Source organism: Macrosteles quadrilineatus, unplaced genomic scaffold (genome assembly GCF_028750875.1).
Source record: "Macrosteles quadrilineatus isolate MER2022 unplaced genomic scaffold, UCM_ALF_1.0 Scaffold_3__2_contigs__length_128488019, whole genome shotgun sequence".
Classification (NCBI taxonomy): domain Eukaryota; kingdom Metazoa; phylum Arthropoda; class Insecta; order Hemiptera; family Cicadellidae; genus Macrosteles; species Macrosteles quadrilineatus.
The window spans coordinates 12,222,665-12,242,063 of NW_026542596.1; the positions used below are offsets into that span (position 1 = coordinate 12,222,665).

Here is a 19,399-nt window from a genome sequence, read left to right on the forward strand (position 1 = left end):
TAAACTAATGTTATTTAGATAGGGAATAAATATGTTATTTTTAAGAGATATTTGAGTGAAAATTAAATCAGGCAAATGGAAATTCGCCTAGTCTGAAGGTTCACTGCGGCAGCAGTATTGTTTTCAACTTAGTTTTTTTTGTTGAAACCTTATTGTGGAATAAAGGTTATTAACCGTTAATTACATTTCTGCAAAAAGCAGTTGTCTTTATACCATCATAAAATCTATGCATTTAATAAATTTGAAAGCTGACAACAGCTCAGGAGTAGCCTAGAAGTCATTAGCAAATATAAACACCCTAGATCTTGCTCACTCCTTGCATTCAATGTTTAATTCCTAGCTTGTATCTAGTAATTTTGTATGGTATGAATTTGTGATTATTTGTTATGACTAGCCTGTTTTAAGATATTTTTGGATCTTTGAAACGTTGTTAGTAGAATTTAAATTTTAACTCAATTTATTATACAATTAACGCATAAATAATGGCTACATTATTTACGTATTTAGTTGAGAAATACATAAAAAATACTAAATACAGGAATATAATGAAATATAATAAAGTCAAGTCACTGCCACAAGAGCCAGAAACAAATTAAAGCTAAGAATTAGTTTAAAGATAATTTTTTTTATTCCTACTCAAATGAAGCTTTTAGTAGCTAATTATGAACAAGGTCTTCTAACTAGGTGTGTTGGGTAATATCACTCTAATTTCATCAATCAGTTACTAATTTAATTGTGTATTTTAAGTGGGAAGCTAATTATTTTTATCTTAATGATAATTAGCTATGTCCCTATAAATGTTCTGTAAAGTCTCAATATACTGACCGCCCTTCTTACAGAAACACCGTCCAACCAAACTCTGTATCCATCTATCTCTATTCAGTCTGCTTAATAAGGTAAGGTTAACTAGCTTGTGATTGTTTACATAAAAATAAATAAATAAATTTATTTATCATATAAATTATTAATTGCTGTTAATTAGGTATGTTTCCATTTTCTTTTTGACTGTGTAATTCCTAAGTCATTTTGCATCAAATTAAACAAGTATTTTTATCTTATAACAGTGGATGGTTCTTAGACCACAGTCTCTTTGAATGTTCATTTATGATAGAAAGATTGTAATAGAATCAATCATACAGAAAGATTAAGTATTTACCCATTTTCACAGACATTTCAAACAAAGTATCACCTTACTTTGTAGGTACATTTTTAGGCCCTCATAGTTTTTTGAAATGTTTATTTAGTAGCCACTATATTTATGTATTTTCCAAATATAGTTTCTTTAGGCAAATCACCTCAAATAACACGGTACAAAATTAGACCTAAACCTCAGATTCCAAAGTGAAAGCTAACTTCTGACTCTTGAAAGATTTTTAATTTGTTTGTTGGGTTTGTGGTATTGTATTTAGCTAATAAAGACCATTAATTTGATTTATGGTTATCATAATTACTTCTAGCAGGCGCCCCAAATTGCAAAATCGAGAAATCGTTCATTTTGGCTGCAAATTTTGCTTTGGTTGTCCATTTGAGTTCGGGTTTACAGCATTGTATTTTAACAAAAATACCGTTAATTTGATGTGCATATCACCTATACTGTCCTTAAACCTTTATTGTGACTCCTAGTAGGCGTACCCCTGAGGAGGTAGCGTATATAGTGAATAGTGTTTTAAATTATCTTTATTATTTCTTTAAATATTTATTTATCCATCCAGAGAATTTTAATGCTGTTTCAAAAATGGCCATTTTTAATCGATTATAACTCTGTAAACTGTTCACTTTAACAAGACTAAAACAAGATTACCATCCTCATTTGAAATATATTGTAGATCATTTTTAGCGAATTTCCCATATATGGAATAAGCTATTACCATAGTACTCATGATAAGACCTGGACCCGTGACCGATTTACAATTTAGTTTTTCGTTTTGAGGTCCCTAGAGGCCATATATATATATATATATATATATATATAAAACCCCTCTCTCTAATATTTTTCTAAGTAATTTCTAATAATTTTCTAACAGAGATATCCTATTGGTGGTCGTGCAATCTTAGCAGGAAGTTTCATTTTATTATTTAAAAATTTTTAAGTTTCCCCCAAAAGGGGGGATTTTGGGGGCAACTCAAAAATTTTAAAGGTAAACCCCCATCAAGTGACACCTTATTTTGAAGTGTTTACAAAAACTTAAAGATTGGTGAAAACCAGAGATCGCTATCTCTTCTCTATCCAAAATGGTAGCCCGTACAAGGTTTAATGACGTTACTGTTACATTTATTTTATTGTGTAATAAAAAGTAATTTTCCTCCCTCTAATTTGTTCCTAAGTAAATATTACAGAGTAATCCTTTGGGTGGTCATACTGCCTTGTAAGGAAGTTTCATTTTATGATTTTGAAAATTTGGAGTGTCCCCCCAAAAGGGTGGATTTTGGGGGCAACTCAAAATACTTCAATGTAAACCCCCTTCAATTGACATCTCATTTTAAAGTGTTTACAAAAACTTAAAGATTGGTAAATACTTTAAAACTTTCTTATTAAATGGCGACCATAGAAGGTAGGTATTTTAAGCCAAGTATGAATGGAGATTAGTGTTAAAAACCAGAGTTTATTGCTATCTCTACTCTATCCAAAATGGTAGCCAATACTACCATTACAAACCAATATTACCATTATTTTCCATAACATTTGACGGGCTACAATTTGGATAGAGTTTATAGCAAACTTTGGTTTACTTAGAAAGATATTAAATGGGATGTCTTCACCCTGTATGTGTCCATTAGCACGATAACTCGAGCAAAAATTATCTGCTTTTGATAAAATTTTGTATAAACGTGTAAACCTACATTTATTTGAACTAGTTCTCGAACCAGCATGATCGGACTATGGGAACGGGGGTTTATGGGGTAAAAATTGGTTTTTCCCATTTTCTACCCAAATACAAAAAATTTAGCAATTTCTTTTCAAACTATTTTGTAGAGCTTAAGAAATCAAATACAGTAATTAAGTGTGTTGAAGCGTTGTTATGCACCTAATGGTTACGGAGAAAAGAAAAAAAATTGAATTTAAAATTTCCATGTTATTCTTATGGAGAATAAGTAAACTGTTGTAGTTTTCTTGTTTGTGAACATATTTTAAACAAATTTGGAAAAAGCATTTATTTCTTACTAAACTATTCACATTTTACAACAACAACAAAAAACACTTTTACCCTCCCTTTTGCAGCAAATCTTAGTCCCCGTTAAAGTAATGATATTTAAATAAGGAATTTTAATGTGATATTTTTAAGGAGACATTAGTGTAAATCAGGGAAATGGAAATTCTCTTAGTCTGCAGGTTTGCTGTGGCGGGGGCCAACGATGCCTCTCCACTGCTCTCTCTCTTGGGGTTGGTTCCCAATAGAGAACTGCTACGTCCCTCAGCACCTGGCTCTTATATCGAAGCCTTGATCTAGCCGAGTGGTTATACTGGTCTACAGCTACAGTTGTTTTAGTTATAGATTTATTTTATACTGCTACTTAACTTTTTGTTTTACATGTTGTTGCAGTTTAGAAGTGAAAGCCAATGGACGGACTTGTGCAAGTTGTAAGGTCCGGTAGCAAGAGTATTAGAGCTGTCTCCAACCTGGCCTCCACACTATCCCGGTTTGTTGTGTTTTGCCATAAGAATATTATTAAGTCTTGCAGTTGATTAAAATGGATCATAATAGGCCATATTAGAATAGGTAATGATAGCAAGTAAATTATACCCCCAAAATAGGGTATACTTTGAAAAATTTCCCCAGAGTTTTCAGTCGCCATAAGCCGCAGCTTGCCAAATATTAACAAATTAAAACATACTATACAATATAAGATGAAGTATACTATATGAATGACTAGTAGTATCTTTTTCAATGCTATTAGGTTCCCTTTCTTCTTTCTCATGATATAAAATAATGATACAAACACGGATTTCAAACTCCGTCTGCAAGCCCCTTCAGTAACCATGATACTAAAGTAGATGCACACATGTGTTGGAGAAAACGTGAAATACAAGACGGCGCGGCGCCACACGGCAGGGTTTACCAATCATAGTATAGCCATAGAATAAATAACCCCCACTCAAATAACTCGTACACCATAGAGATTTGGCCACACAGAGAAGTACCTTCCTTCTCTGAGTCGGATAGATAATACAGGGTTTACATTTAATACTAATATTTTATTATTTAACTACTTTACGCAATATCAAATGGTAATATGAAGAAGTATGTGTCTAAGGCGGTATCACCGTAAACATTACTAATAGCAAGTCTATGCAACACAAATATTGTACAGCCTGAAGCCGGTTTAATTCACAGTTTACGTTCAGGAACACTATCTTTCCTACTCACATACATAGGGCACATTTTCAAAGGGGGCTTGACCTTTTGGAAATAAAATCAGAGAACAGGAAACAATTTATAAATAAATAATTCATTTGTATTCAATAAATTCCATCGTAATAATATTCTAACAATAATATAATATACGTTTTTAAGGTAAATCACGATTATAAGAACAGAAACAGCAGGTATCATAAACATAAACATATTATATCACTGTCCCGAAGGTAAAATTGTTTTTATCAGGGCCTAATTTAAATGGAACTGTCAAACCAGCTGTTACGACTATTTGTATATGACATTCGAATCAGTGACGTCATTTGTTTACGTTTCTGATACATACAGTTGAAGTTGTAATATTCGTGGGTAAAATTACAAGACATTGTAAATCGTAAACATTAAACACCCACAATAAATACTGGACAGAGATGTTCCATATTATTTTCAGCTGATCTATAGCATTTAATCTGCAAATAAACAATACTAATAATGGTTTTAAAATCATTGCAATGTTAAAACTTAAATAACAATTTTGCTAAATGTCTGTCTTTTGATATATTTTGATTTTTAAATAATTTTTTGGACCGCATAAACATTCCTGATGTAGTCTGTGTAGGTTTGCATTGAAGATTGTTTATTTCTAAATATTTGGCGATTTTATTGAAGCTATACAGTATTTAATGTTAAACAAGCGGAACGGCCTTTCCCCGGATACCTGTGGACTGCTTCTATCAACGTAATTAAGTAAATATATAACTGTAGCAGTAAATAGTAACATTAGTGAAAGTACAGTAGGCCTACTGTATTCAAGTGTAAAATCAGAAAGCATTTAAATCGCATTCGTTGAATACATTTTTCATTTACATGTGTAGAAGTAGAGTCTGTTATATCGATCAACAAATGGTTATAAATAAAGCTTAGGTTCAAGCAAATCTTTACACATTGAGTGAATTAAACTTAGTATGCTACTGTTATATTACACAGTTCAAATTTCACTCGTACTATTTTTGAACACGAACTGTAGTTATGAGGTAAACTGGTGAATGATTCGGATGCTACTGAAAAATCGTTCTGAGGGAATCGTCCACAAAAAATATTGTCGTCAGTTTTGTGTTGTATTTATAACTATAATAGATGTATCAACTAAAATTATTCAAGACTTCTTAATTTTAAAATAACCTGATTTTTCTTTGAATCTATAGAATATTTTCTTCTGTATGGCTACGCCCTAGGTTCCTGTGAGTGGAAAGGTACCTAACAGTGTCAACACATTTGATTGGTTTTGTGTTTTTGGTGATCCGTTAAACCGACCACATCAGGTTGGATTGAGTAACTAACATTTTAAATTATGTACATTTTTATATACAAATAACCTGATGTGGCAGATATAAGATGAGTAACGTGTGTTTTAATGGGGGTTTATGTAAAGTTTGTTCTTAGGAATAACATCTGAAAAATAATTGAACTGATGATAATGCATTCTTTAGCCACAAATAGTTTTTTTTCTTAGTATTTCCTGCATATAAAAAGTATGGCTATTTGTAGAGGGAGTGATCTCCAAAACAGTCAGTTCCTCTTCAACTAAAAAACATATTTTTCTCTAGATGGTGGGTTCTTCAGCTTAAGATGGGATTCGAACCACCATTGTTAGGCCTACTTAGCTAGAGACTATTTGTGATTTGCGTGATTTGAACACCGGCCTTCTCGTATCTCTTTATAACAGCATCCTTTGCTAAAATCAATTTAAGTTTACAATTTTAAGTAATGCATGCACAACTCCTTATATTTTACTAAAGTATTCACATATTTTTCATTGAGTGAATCAAGCTTCTGTGACCTAATAATGTGAAGGTAGACGTGGTGAAATGCCAACTCAGACCAGTTTCATGTCACTTACTGCACGAATTATTGTTGAGCCCTCTCATTGCCTGAATGTATCTTCTACTCAATGACATTTTCACCCACTTAACAGACGGACAGACTTGCCACTGCGTTATAGCACGAGTTCCAAACTCAACATGTCTAGACTCAAATATAAACTAAAACAATCAAACTAAAAATAACAGACTTTTTCAAAATAATTTATAGGTTCCAAAATCAGTTGCTAAAGTTTTTTTTAATTATTTCTTATTTAGTTTGTTTAAAATCTTAAATTATCACCAATTATCATTAAAATTCGACATGACAACACAGATTTAAGAGTAGACCTACTCCTTAAATCTACAATGACACAAAAAAGTATATAACATAACACGATGTTTAAGGAGACAATAAAAACAGTTTACGAAAATATCCCATAGCATACAAGTACTCTGTAAACCTAATTCACTATTTATTTACATAACGACAATTTGCTAATCTCCAATTCACCTATCAAACTCAGATTAATAGCTAGATAGCTATAATTACAACACGTTAGACATCGTTCACGATCACACTATACACAATGTATGTATGTGTGGCGGTGGCGATCGTCATCGGGCAGTGTGCGGCGGGCCCTATGTCGCTGGATGCGCAAAGTGACAAAGTGGTGATTGTGCGCAGGTCGGCCGACACAAATAGCGATGGCGGCGTCGGCTCTACCACAGTCGCCGCGACCGTCAGTGCGAGACAAGTGAGTACGAGCAGCAAGAAGATGGAACGGGATCGTCTGGGACAGTGGACATACAGCGATGGCAGCAAGGGGACATTATCAACCAACCTCATCCGGGGCCTGGACCACATGAGGGACCCCAGGCTGAACAAGGTCAGGACATAACCTCAAAGTGCAACAATGCGATCAGCTGATTGATTTTACGTCAGAATGATACAGTGTTTCATATTCTTAAAAATATTTAATGCACTAATTATGCATTTTAGTTGTATTATTATTTACATAATTTAGAAAATTGCAACAGTGAAGTCAGCTGATTGATTTTATTTTACTATTTCAGCTGCAACTGAACAATCAGCTGATCGTGATTTAAGTATACAGTTTAACTATTTTAAGGACTTTCCATAAGTGTGGGACTGCATCATGCAAACGTAAAGTAGTTTCAATGCAAACTGCAACAATGAAATTTTGCATCTTTAGAGAACAGACGAGAAATACTCCTTTGTCCTTGGTTGGAGTTTCTTATAACATCGTCCGGCTGATCCAACAATGGAATCAGCATGTAACTTTATTTCAATGGAGTAGTTGGAGAATTCATTGTGGACTGCAACAATGCTCTCGAACAAGCAAATTACGTCTTTTGTTTTTGTATTTCTGAAATTCGTAACGGCAATATTTTATACTTTTTTAAATATAATTAAATTTGTAACTGAAATATTTTAACTAAAACAAATAACCGACAATTAATATAGACTATTATTTTTATTTACTCTGAAATTGTATACATATTAGGTACCCACTCACTAATTAATAATATTGATTCAAACAGCGGATTTTAATTATTTTAACAGGTCTTATATTACGCTAAAACTTGGGATTATAACAAGCCAGTAAATATATTACGTAGAAGCCACTTACCATCTTTTACATGTATTTACCGTTTTGTTAGTCAACAGTATAAGTGTAAATATATACCTATTATTACAAGTGTTTTTAGACTACAGTATGTATTTTTGTTTTTCCACATTTCACATTTATAAACATTTTTACTATAATAACTGTGCTGTGTCCCAATGAGATATTCTTAATATATTTATAGTATTCTGCACTAGTTGACTATGCCTTTTGTGCAAACTGGCTGATATAGCCCACTCACATAAAATAAAATTTGTCCTAATAATAAAAGCGTTGCAATACATGTTTTTAAAGTTTTCAGATTTGCAAGGATTTTTATTGGAACTTGTAGTCTTAATATAAATTTAGCTAAAGAGTATGGATGGACACTTTTCTTAATAAATGAAAATAGTTGTATCGACGACCCGATATAGGCTAGACAGAACCCCCCCCCCCCCCCAGAAAAAAACTCTTTTGCTTAGCAATCAAACTAAAGTGAAAAACTATTACTTTTTTAAAATATTACTAGGATTTGTTTGAAGTATTTCAAACTGGGTGATTAATAATTCTTACTCAATTAGTTCCTGATCCCCTTTACACCTGCATAGTTTATGCACCACACCCAAAACTCCAGGGCTATAAAGTAAATCAGCGCCCACCTTAGTCCCATAATTACTTTAATGCGGTCTAATTTTACCCACAAACTATCTAATTGTGACCTTGTGCTGATACGGGGGCCATAAATAGACAGGTAGCCGATATAGATGATGAAATATCAACCATATCAGTGGGATCTTTAATGGGAGTGATATTAGTCTTAACGTGACTTTCTCATAATAGATTGCAGTAAGCGATTCTGTGTGGGCTGCAAGTAAAACGGTTGAGCGTTGAGTGACAAGTTTAGCATAGAAATTTGGAAAGGTACTTTGAATACAAGAAATAGCTGAGCAATTTTAATTTGTTGACAATTTTAATTTGTTGACAAGTTACACTTAACCTAGATTATAGCGTTACAAACTGAAAGGGGATTTTTTAAACAAGACTCTTATTGCAAAAATAATGTTTGTTTCACCAAAGCGCGAAAAAGTTGAAGCTAGAAAATACAGTAACCGACCTTTAACTCGTCAAGGACAGGAAAGGTGATAAGGATTTCAACAGGGGTGATAACAGTGATAAGAGATACGCATGAGAAATTAAATGGCGCTTATCATTGAAGAGCTTCATGCGAATGTCAACATCCAAAGTTCCGACGGTTTCAAATCCAAGGTTCCGACTTTTTCTTGATTACTACTTTACCGCCTTTTTGCGCCCATGTGTTGTACAGTCCACACTTTACGCGGGAATGTTGATTGATGACCGAGCATCTCCCAAGGTTGCTATTAGCGGGGAATTCGCCCTCGTTTCTGTTTTATAGGTAAACTCGGCGGTGACGTAAGCTGCGTATTAACATGCACGAAACGCGCAAGATGAGTAAGCGCTAGAGCTCCCTCGTAGTGGTACGCGTAGTTTTCGTAATCCGAATACTCTACTAGTCTACTTACGGCAATCCAGTTTTTTTACATTACGAATATGAACAAAGTACAACTAAAATTTGGGGCTGTCTTCATGACCACCAAAGTCGATGGTTGTTTTTGGATATCGATACTATAGGGATTTTAAATGGTATCGATGTTATGACAAGTTGCGTTCTTTTCACCCCTCAAAAACGAGAACAAATTGTCAAGATGTTTTTAAAGTGATTGCAAAGTTTTTCTCTATATAAACGACCGATTCGCATATACATAGTCGTAACCGGGTGAAAGGTTTTGAGATTCCTTTATTTTTAACTAAGCAGTAGTGTAGGCTACTAATTACAATCAATACGAACTAAATTGCAACTTAAAATAAGTTTACACATACATAATTCAACCATTCTTGCGTAATTCCAGAATTATATTACATGTTAAAGGCTATTTTACATGTATTCAGTACACATTGCTAACTCGTCTCCGGATTTTCAACCTCACCCATCTGTGATAGCCATTGTTATGCGGATGGGTTAACCTTAAGTATTAGGGTTTCATATTTTTTGTGATTCTAAGCAAACGACAACACATTACTTTGCTAAAAACCTTGCTAAAAATTCAACTTTAGATTCATAGCCAAATCTAAAAAAAAAAAAAAAAAAAAACATCAAGTTACGGTATGAATGTTAGGAGGGATAATCGTTCGGAATAAGATAAGATGGGAATAAATGATACGGTGCTCTGGCATTAACAGTTGCATTCGGTGCCGTAGGAATCGGTCCTCTATGCCATCTTATCAGAAAACAATGGCAGAGAGAGCAATGGCCGCCTCCTTGCATGTCGAGTCTCTGTTATCAGTGAGGTTGTTATCAAGTTGAAGGTCGTACAGAGTCTACCTCGCATCCACAACATGAAAATCACAAACAGATATCCACAACGTTATTGACCAATCGCGGTCTAAATGACTTTCTACGATTTCTTTGTCAGATTACTTACCGAAATATTCTAAATTTGTTAGTATTGTGACCCACAATGCATACGTAGGTGGATAGATTGTCTTATGTAATGGTAATTATTTACAGCTCACTTGTTTAAAATTTACAAAAACAACAGGAACCAGGATGTTTGGGATAGATACTATGTATGGTCGCCATTTCATTGAACAGTATCAACAGTATTTTATCATTTTTAAGACGTTACATCGTGTAATCAAGTTCCTACTGATACGATGGCTAAAATAAAGCAACTCCAATACCTTCCATGCGTACCTACTAAATAGACATTTCTCGAATGTACTTCTCGAATGTGATTCCTCGAGGGATATAGCCTACCACAGTACCGTGACATATCGAGAGGAATGCATCAGAGTCGAGAGTAACTCCTGCAATAAATGTATTGTTATAAGTGTATAAATAAATAAGTGTATTTTTGACTACACCAAGTACGGCAATGTTAGGTAGTCTATAGACTTGACCGTGGAGAGAATCCACTACAGAAACGTCACGTTATTAGATAATAGAGACAACTTTGCTTTACCCCACTTCCTGTCTGTATTGCTTTTAACCACCAAGTAACATCAACTGGAGTGTAGAATGACTACACCAAGTACGGCAATGTTACGGTAGTCTAATAGACTTGACCGTGGAGAGAATCCACTACAGAAACGTCACGTTATTAGATAATAGAGACTGCTTTGCTTTACCACACTTCCTGTCTGTATTGCTTTTAACCACCAAGTAACATCAACTGGAGTGTAGAATGACTACACCAAGTACGGCAATGTTAGGTAGTCCATAGACTTGACCGTGGAGAGAATCTACTACAGAAACGTCACGTTATTAGATAATAGAGACTACTTTGCTTTACCCCACTTCCTGTCTGTATTGCTTTTAACCACCAAGTAACATCAACTGGAGTGTAGAATGACTACACCAAGTACGGCAATGTTAGGTAGTCTATAGACTTGCCCGTGGAGAGAATCCACTACAGAAACGTCACGTTATTAGATAATAGACACTGCTTTGCTTTACCCCACTTCCTGTCTGTATTGCTTTTAACCACCAAGTAACACCAACTGGATTGTAGAATGACTACACCAAGTACGGCAATGTTACGGTAGTCTAATAGACTTGCCCGTGGAGAGAATCCACTACAGAAACGTCACGTTATTAGATAATAGACACTGCTTTGCTTTACCCCACTTCCTGTCTGTATTGCTTTTAACCACCAAGTAACACCAACTGGATTGTAGAATGACTACACCAAGTACGGCAATACGGTAGTCTAATAGACCTGCCCGTGGAGAGATTCCACTACAGAAACGTCACGTTATTAGATAATAGACACTGCTTTGCTTTACCCCACTTCCTGTCTGTATTGCTTTTAACCACCAAGTAACACCAACTGGATTGTAGAATGACTACACCAAGTACGGCAATGTTACGGTAGTCTAATAGACTTGCCCGTGGAGAGAATCCACTACAGAAACGTCACGTTATTAGATAATAGAGACTGCTTTGCTTTACCCCACTTCCTGTCTGTATTGCTTTTAACCACCAAGTAACATCAACTGGAGTGTAGAATGACTACACCAAGTACGGCAATGTTACGGTAGTCCAATAGACTTGCCCGTGGAGAGAATCCACTACAGAAACGTCACGTTATTAGATAATAGAGACTGCTTTGCTTTACCCCACTTCCTGTCTGTATTGCTTTTAACCACCAAGTAACATCAACTGGAGTGTAGAATGACTACACCAAGTACGGCAATGTTACGGTAGTCCAATAGACTTGCCCGTGGAGAGAATCCACTACAGAAACGTCACGTTATTAGATAATAGAGACTGCTTTGCTTTACCCCACTTCCTGTCTGTATTGCTTTTAACCACCAAGTAACATCAACTGGAGTGTAGAATGACTACACCAAGTACGGCAATGTTAGGTAGTCTTTAGACTTGCCCGTGGAGAGATTACATTACAGAAACGTCACGTTATTAGATAGAGACTGCTTTGCTTTACCCCACTTCCTGTCTGTATTGCTTTTAACCACCAAGTAACATCAACTGGAGTGTAGAATGACTACACCAAGTACGGCAATGTTACGGTAGTCCAATAGACTTGCCCGTGGAGAGATTCCATTGAAAAAACGCATCGTCATCAGGTAATAGTCTCTACTCGACCTTTCGCCCGTCTTCCTGCATACGATCAATCTACCCTAACTACACTGTCTTTCCAACCGACTTTGGTTAACTTTTATTGGATTTAAAGTCTGTACTTTGTGTATTTGTAATAGTAGGTTCAAACCGATGGTTTAATGTAACGTTAGAGCTTTCCCCAGCCTGTTTTACTAGTCTATATATTGTTTTAGATAAACGTAAAAAATCATTTTAAGTTGGATAATCTTCTCCCTTAAATTTCAGAAGTTTGTTAATTTAGCCAGATTAACATACGAATAAGATCAAGTTGGCCAAGTCTAGGTTAAAAGATACTAGCGGCCTGCGTCACTTTCGTGACTTCAAAATCTGTGATATATCTATATATCTAATTCCGTAAGCCCAAAATTTTACAATGAAATTGTGAGCGAACGGGAGGCGGTAGAAAGCTGGAAGAGGTCTCATTTTAAAGGTCTGGGCATGAAATTTTGGGAAAATTATTCATTTTTCTTAATTATGCACAAAAAGGTTGTTACGGAATAAAAACAATTCACATTTAAATAGCATGGGAATCTAATTTTATGTATTTTTATTTAGTGCAAACACAGCTGTGATTATATAAATTGAAAAAATATAACCACAAAACTTAAAACTGTAAACTTAAATGGCTTGCACAGTAACAATGTATAATGTCAGAAGACTACCACTCAGAGGTATTGTTCCTCGAAATGAGAACTAGAGGCGCCAGATTTGGCACGATATTAATGGAAGAAGAATAAATGAGCATCGGATAACCATGAAGTTATTCCTGTGTATAGATTACCACTTTTATGTGAGATTGCATTACACAGCGTAGGGCCAATGAACTATGGGTGCATTCATTGTAGTGCATTGCGCAATTTGATTTGGTGAAATTGTGGCGGAAGGCCGAACCTTCACAAAAGTTGGCATTAATTTGAAAATCTCAGTGTTTACCCATGGTTAACTTTATGTTGCTTTTAGATGGGTAAAGAGCGTGGATGATGTTAATAGTACCATAGATAAAACATACTCCCTTATAGTACTAACAGATCAAAATGGATACTATACAACAAATGTTTTTTCAGAGAGATTTTGTTAGATGAATTAGCATTTTACAATTTGGATGATGACATTATCTCTATATGTGTTTTTCTAAGTGAATTTGTCTATATTTAAAGAAATCTATATATATTTATTTAATAGTCATGAAGAATGTTATTGGAAAATGTTCCTTAGTTGTATTATGATTTGAAAGTTTATATTATAAACACACCACATGTCCTTTGGAATTTTGTATTTTAAATAGAGCAGACATCAAAACGCATTTTGCAGGTATGTAATAACTATTATACATATCATAATAAAAAAAGTTAAATGATAATTCAAGGTAGGTAGGGTAACCCATGAGACTAATAATTTGTAAAAGTAATTACTATAGAATATAGGGGCTATTGCCCCTACAAGCCACTAGTTTGATATATAGTTGAAGGGCGAAAAACGATTATTTCTCATCACATCCGTATTATTTTCACTGCGTGCGCGATCTCTTCGTCCGTTAAAAAGGCATCTTGGTAAAATTACAAATACTAATGAAACATACTATGAAAACACAAAATGTCTTCTTTACATTGTAAACAAAAAACATTACAATCTTTTACTTAAATTCACTAAAACATCACCAACTACATAACCCCCTTTTTGTATGGATGTAAACAAAAGTGTACTAGGAGTACGCTCCGATGTCGCGAATGAAACCCAACAAATTCTTTTAATATTATAAATTACAATAGAGGAGGTATTTATAATTTGTTTCTTTACTATCAAAATCTTGAATAATGTGGTTTTCAAACTATTTAACAAAACCAAACACGAGTGTCTTCTATTCGATTAATGGATTAATTATTTTTTTCGGATTTGTAAATCAATTATGACCAAATATACCCTGATTATACCACAATATCAGACATATTCAGTTCGCCCGATTTCATGATTTAGCATTGTTACTGAGATTTTATAATTAAAATTAAAGAAGCATTTCATATAAATTCATTAAAATCCGGATGAATGACGAACAAACAATTTTCATCGCACGCAGTTTAGCAAAGGAACAATTCATTATAGGTAACATTTTTACTTTAGGGGATCAAACATTCTTTTTTTAATTAAACAAGGACACACTCAACGTGCGCTTTCGTTCTCTATATGTATATAGTGATTTTATTTGCATTTTCCTCCAGATATTTCAGTGGTGTTTCAGTAGAAAACCTCTAAACTCTTTCAAAACAATTTTTCAATTGAACATTTCCGCGTAGCTACTTTCTACTTCAGTTCTACTACTGTAGCGTCGCTCCCAGCTAGTTCTGTGGTAGTCTAGGGTCGAGGCCTAGTCATTACATTGTTGGGTGTAATTTTGTAGAAACTCGTAGGTACGGGTAGAAAATCAGATATCGAAGGCCCTCTAACTATGCTCAAACGTAACAACGACCTGTCAAAGCTATAGTTTAGAACGAGTAATAAAGGGGGAATTAGTATACATTTTATGTTTATATCACTTCAACACTTCACTTAACAGTGAGTCAAATTTCGTAAAAACCAACGACCACATAAGATTTCGTTTGATGATGGTAAAAACCCATCTGAGGCAATTTATGAATAATGCAATAATGTTGATAAACGTCCCTGAAACCTCTCATCATTCATTATTTACTCCTCAAATTGATTTAATTTCTCTCAATTTGTTCATAAATATGATGTAGTATCATCCCAACATTTTGCACCAACTACAGTAACTATCGAGGGAATTGCGTGGCCAAGTCTTGAGTTGTCTTGTAAGTTCGACGTGTGTTTCAAAAATGCAGATTTGACTGGCAATGGTTTCTACAATAGTCTGTGGCAATTGCATATTGGAAATTTAAAATTTCTTTAAAAGCTATAAGATTAACTGCTGCTCTGAGATTATAGTATGAATATGTTCTAGCAAACAACAAAATTCGAGATTAAGTAAAAAACTAAAATTGACAGATTTAATCTATACTCGTAATTAGTTTTAACTAGAAGAGAAGAGTGTCGGACTTAGGTTGTTTAAAGGCACCGATTGAAGATAAGAATTAATTGTCGTCAATGGAAAATTCTTTGAAAAGCGAAAACTTGGTTTATTTTGTAACGGTGTTCCTTTCGGGAATTAAGGTTAGGTACTGGATAAATGGAACACTGTTTTTTCTGAAAATCGAGGAAGCTGAAAAAATGTTCTCAAAACAAAATATTGTGACATTGTGTTTAAAAAAGTTTGGACGACTGAGAAAATTGCTGGACTGAACAACAGCTTTAAATTATCTTTATCTTTCTCAAGCATCAATTTCACTCATAGAAGGCCTATGAATATTTTTTCAGTCAAAGATTGTCTTTTAATTGTTAAGATCTACTCATATTCAATGGACAGCATTCTTATGTTCACGATGGAAAACTAAAGGTTGAAATGTGTGGCTTGGAGCTTGGACTTGCATAAACAGTTCATATACAACCCACCCGCATCGCAGTCCGGTCTGCAAGATGCAAGGCCGTGCGATCTGGTTAAACTCCTTTCACCACACCACACATGCTATCTTTCGCCGATCTTGTGTCTTTCTACAACCAGTTCACCGGTTTGCTACTTCTCTCCATTACTGACCTCTTACTTAATTGCCCTCACTACACTACGCCGACGCGGATGGCGTGCGTTATGTTTGTGTTTGGTGCACGAGCACTCCGCATTTATTTCGCAGTAGTCATCACTGAACTCTCCACGACTTAAGCGTTTTCATTAAGATTTGTAAAATGTGATCACATTTTTGCAATCTATGGCCCTCGCAAATTTAGAAAAAAAATAAATTATCAAACATTCGCACAATATCACAAATTATTCATTAAATTAAAAACTCAAACCTAACTGTAAACAATCTTACTTTGACAGTTCTCATTGTGTATCACAGCTTTTTGTTGCTGCTTAGTTCAAATTAGCTGTTGTCGTATATGCAAAAACAAAATAATAATAGTGCTGCACCCTGTTGGGAAACCATATAACTTTTCAATGCTATTGCATATTATAGAACCATCTTGTAAAGTTAAAAAGCTGACTAAATTCTTTTTAATTCCCTTTAAATATGAATACTCGTAAGATTAACATGGGGAACTACATAGCCACTGGGGCGGAGCCCAAAAGGATTTTTGAGATAAAAGTATGCCTTAATGTTAATCGGGAATGTGAGCTATCATTATGCCAAATTTCAGCCAAATCCGTCCAGTAGTTTATGCGTGATTGAGCAACAAACACACAACTCGCAAACTTTCAGATTTATAATATTAGTAAGATAAGATATATAAATCCTAACCACAAGTAATGCTGTACTATAATTAAGCTTCATTGCACTCAACAACTGTTTTTTTTTAAGACGTAAAACACATAATATAATTAAACTAAATATAGCCACAAGAGGTAAAGACGCCTGGAGACGGTAGCCTGAAAGATAAGCAACATCTGTCAACGTTCGCGATGTTTTCACTTTTTCAGCTTTAAACCTTTGATTCATGTCGTCTCCGCAGTGAGGCGAGTCCTTAAAGTCGGTCCAAAACAAATTTATTACTTTGTTTAAATTTGTACATTAAATCCAAACCAACCCGTATTGAATTCATTTTATTGGATTAGTATCTAATATGGGTGAATATAACTTGATGCTACCAATAAACTTTTTCGTGGATTAAAATTAAAATTTGGATAATCGTAAATTCTTCTTGGCTAATTTAAAGCCAAGTATATGGTGAATCTAATCATTCGGCGTACAGTCATTTCGAGGCATCTCGGCTTCCTTATAACAGTTAAGGCTGAAACCCACTTACTTCCTCAAGTATTGTTACTACGATAGACGCCACTGTTATACTCATGATTCAGAAACTGTTATGTTACGGAATACCCTCGTAGTTGGAAAAGAAAGGTTGTGTAATATTTTCAAAGATTAAGAACACTGTTGATTTCCGGCGTTAATCTAAATACAACTAACAACTAACTGTCCATGTCATCAGCTGATCAAATCACAGACATTACGTAACTGTCACGTGGCTTGTGTGTTGTGAAGATCCTGTTGAAGCCCGGTGGTCCGTGACTTGTAACTCAAAACCTTAGAATAAGATACGTTACGATCTGCCTACCATAACTATAGGCCTATAATTTTAGTCAAGTGTTTTCTTATGACGTAAATTGAGTTACGTTAGGTATTCGTGACCAGATTCAACTATTAAAACTTAAAGCTTAAAGAAATAGTAGTTTACGCAACGATTGCGTAAAGATAGTGTTAACGACACGAGTAGAAAATTTAAGGCACGAGCCTTGGCGAGTGCCTTAAAAACTTCTACGAGTGTCGTAAAGACTATTAACGCGAGTTGCGTACACTTTACCTACGACCGTTTTTTAATTACTAAAAATCTGGTTTTTTATTACTAACAATCACTACTCATAACTTCCTAGAGAGGTTATGTTTTCGTTCATTGTCATTGTCACTGAAAGTGATGCAACGACTTATTGTATAATTAGCTGATTTCATGTAATTACGTGTTTGTAAAACTTTGTTAAATAATTCGTTACTTTTTCCGTCAATAGGTTCTGCTAGCAGCATTCTTACCATAAATACTGTATCAGGTACAATTAGGGAAATAAATATTGCATATATTTTTGGACAACTGAATAATATAGTGAAACAGTTAATTTACAGTTAGATCTCAGCATCGAATATGTGGTCCACAACGAGTTGGGTGAAAAAGTGGTTAAGAGGTTTTCAAAATAAACCAGAAGAACATTTATCAATTTAACCTTATTTTGTTTCGTCCATTTAATGAATTGCTGGTATGTAATTGCATACCTTTGTTTTGATTTTGGTGGCAAAAGATTAGCGCAAACAGTTTGTGCTCATTTCCATCTCGTCAACATCACTTTCACAAACTGATATTTTAAAATCAACCTTCATTTAACAACCACCAACTTAGGTTAAGAATACGCAAGTATCAACAGGAACAAGCCGGATCAACAATTAAAATTGTCAACTGATCAGCTGATTAGTTGACGTTTGAAGTATTACAATTGTACTTCTTTTCTCTCAATCCTTGAACCTCTTTGGTTCGTTAACCCGTGTTGTTATGAGAAAAACTATGCTGTTATGAAATGAAACTATGCTGTTATGAAAGTAAACAGCTTTTAAGTGAAACTTTTCAATTCTAAGTACTGTACTAAAATGGCTATTTTAAAAAACGGTCGTAGGTTAAATACTTACCAACATTTAAAGAGTTATAACGTTTTCTTGCATCAAAATGAAACCTCGATTTATGTTCTGTAGTACCTGGGGACCGAGCTTTGCTCGGGAAATCATTAGTATTTACTCTGAGAGAAATATTTGTTCAATGTCATCTATCAAAAACATAATTGTTTATCAGTCTGTTATAATAGTAATATTGTAGTTGACTTTGTTTTTTAAGCAAAATTGATGATTCTCATGTAAATTAATATAGTAATTTATTCCATCTTTAAACAATAAAATATTGTGATTTATTTTTCAAAAAAATAAAAACATCCTAATTTGGCTACATTGTAGTTGAGTATAGACAACATGGCATGCTATAATATTGCAATTTAAGTTCTAAGGATTTTCACACAAGAACTGTAAGCATCTCAATTCACTTTTCCAAATAGTTTTCTTAAACAAACAAAGAAAAATATCACAGTAGTTACAATTAATATTACAGACTGAGGCTGCATTTATTGTAAAAACATGAAAACTACAAATTGTTTATACGATTGTTTTTTATAGACTGAAACAAATAACATAACAAACACATAAGAATTCAAATTAGTCA

At 34.3% G+C, this 19,399-nt stretch overlaps 2 protein-coding genes across 3 annotated transcripts in view; one reads left to right on the forward strand and one right to left on the reverse strand.

Annotated features, from left to right (window-relative positions):
* Positions 1-19,399, reverse strand: part of LOC128988971 (farnesol dehydrogenase-like) — a 424,915-nt gene that overhangs the window by 113,182 nt on the left and 292,334 nt on the right. The window lies entirely within an intron of this gene.
* The window catches only part of LOC128988964 (NADP-dependent malic enzyme-like), an 89,705-nt gene that overhangs the window by 2,216 nt on the left and 68,090 nt on the right, over positions 1-19,399 (forward strand). For both annotated transcript variants that reach the window (XM_054410771.1, XM_054410773.1), the window contains exons 2-4: positions 840-896; positions 3,543-3,639; positions 6,903-7,104. In XM_054410771.1, coding sequence (XP_054266746.1) covers positions 3,560-3,639; positions 6,903-7,104 — 282 coding nt within the window. In that variant the 5' untranslated portion in view covers positions 840-896; positions 3,543-3,559. The remainder of the gene's footprint in view (positions 1-839; positions 897-3,542; positions 3,640-6,902; positions 7,105-19,399) is intronic.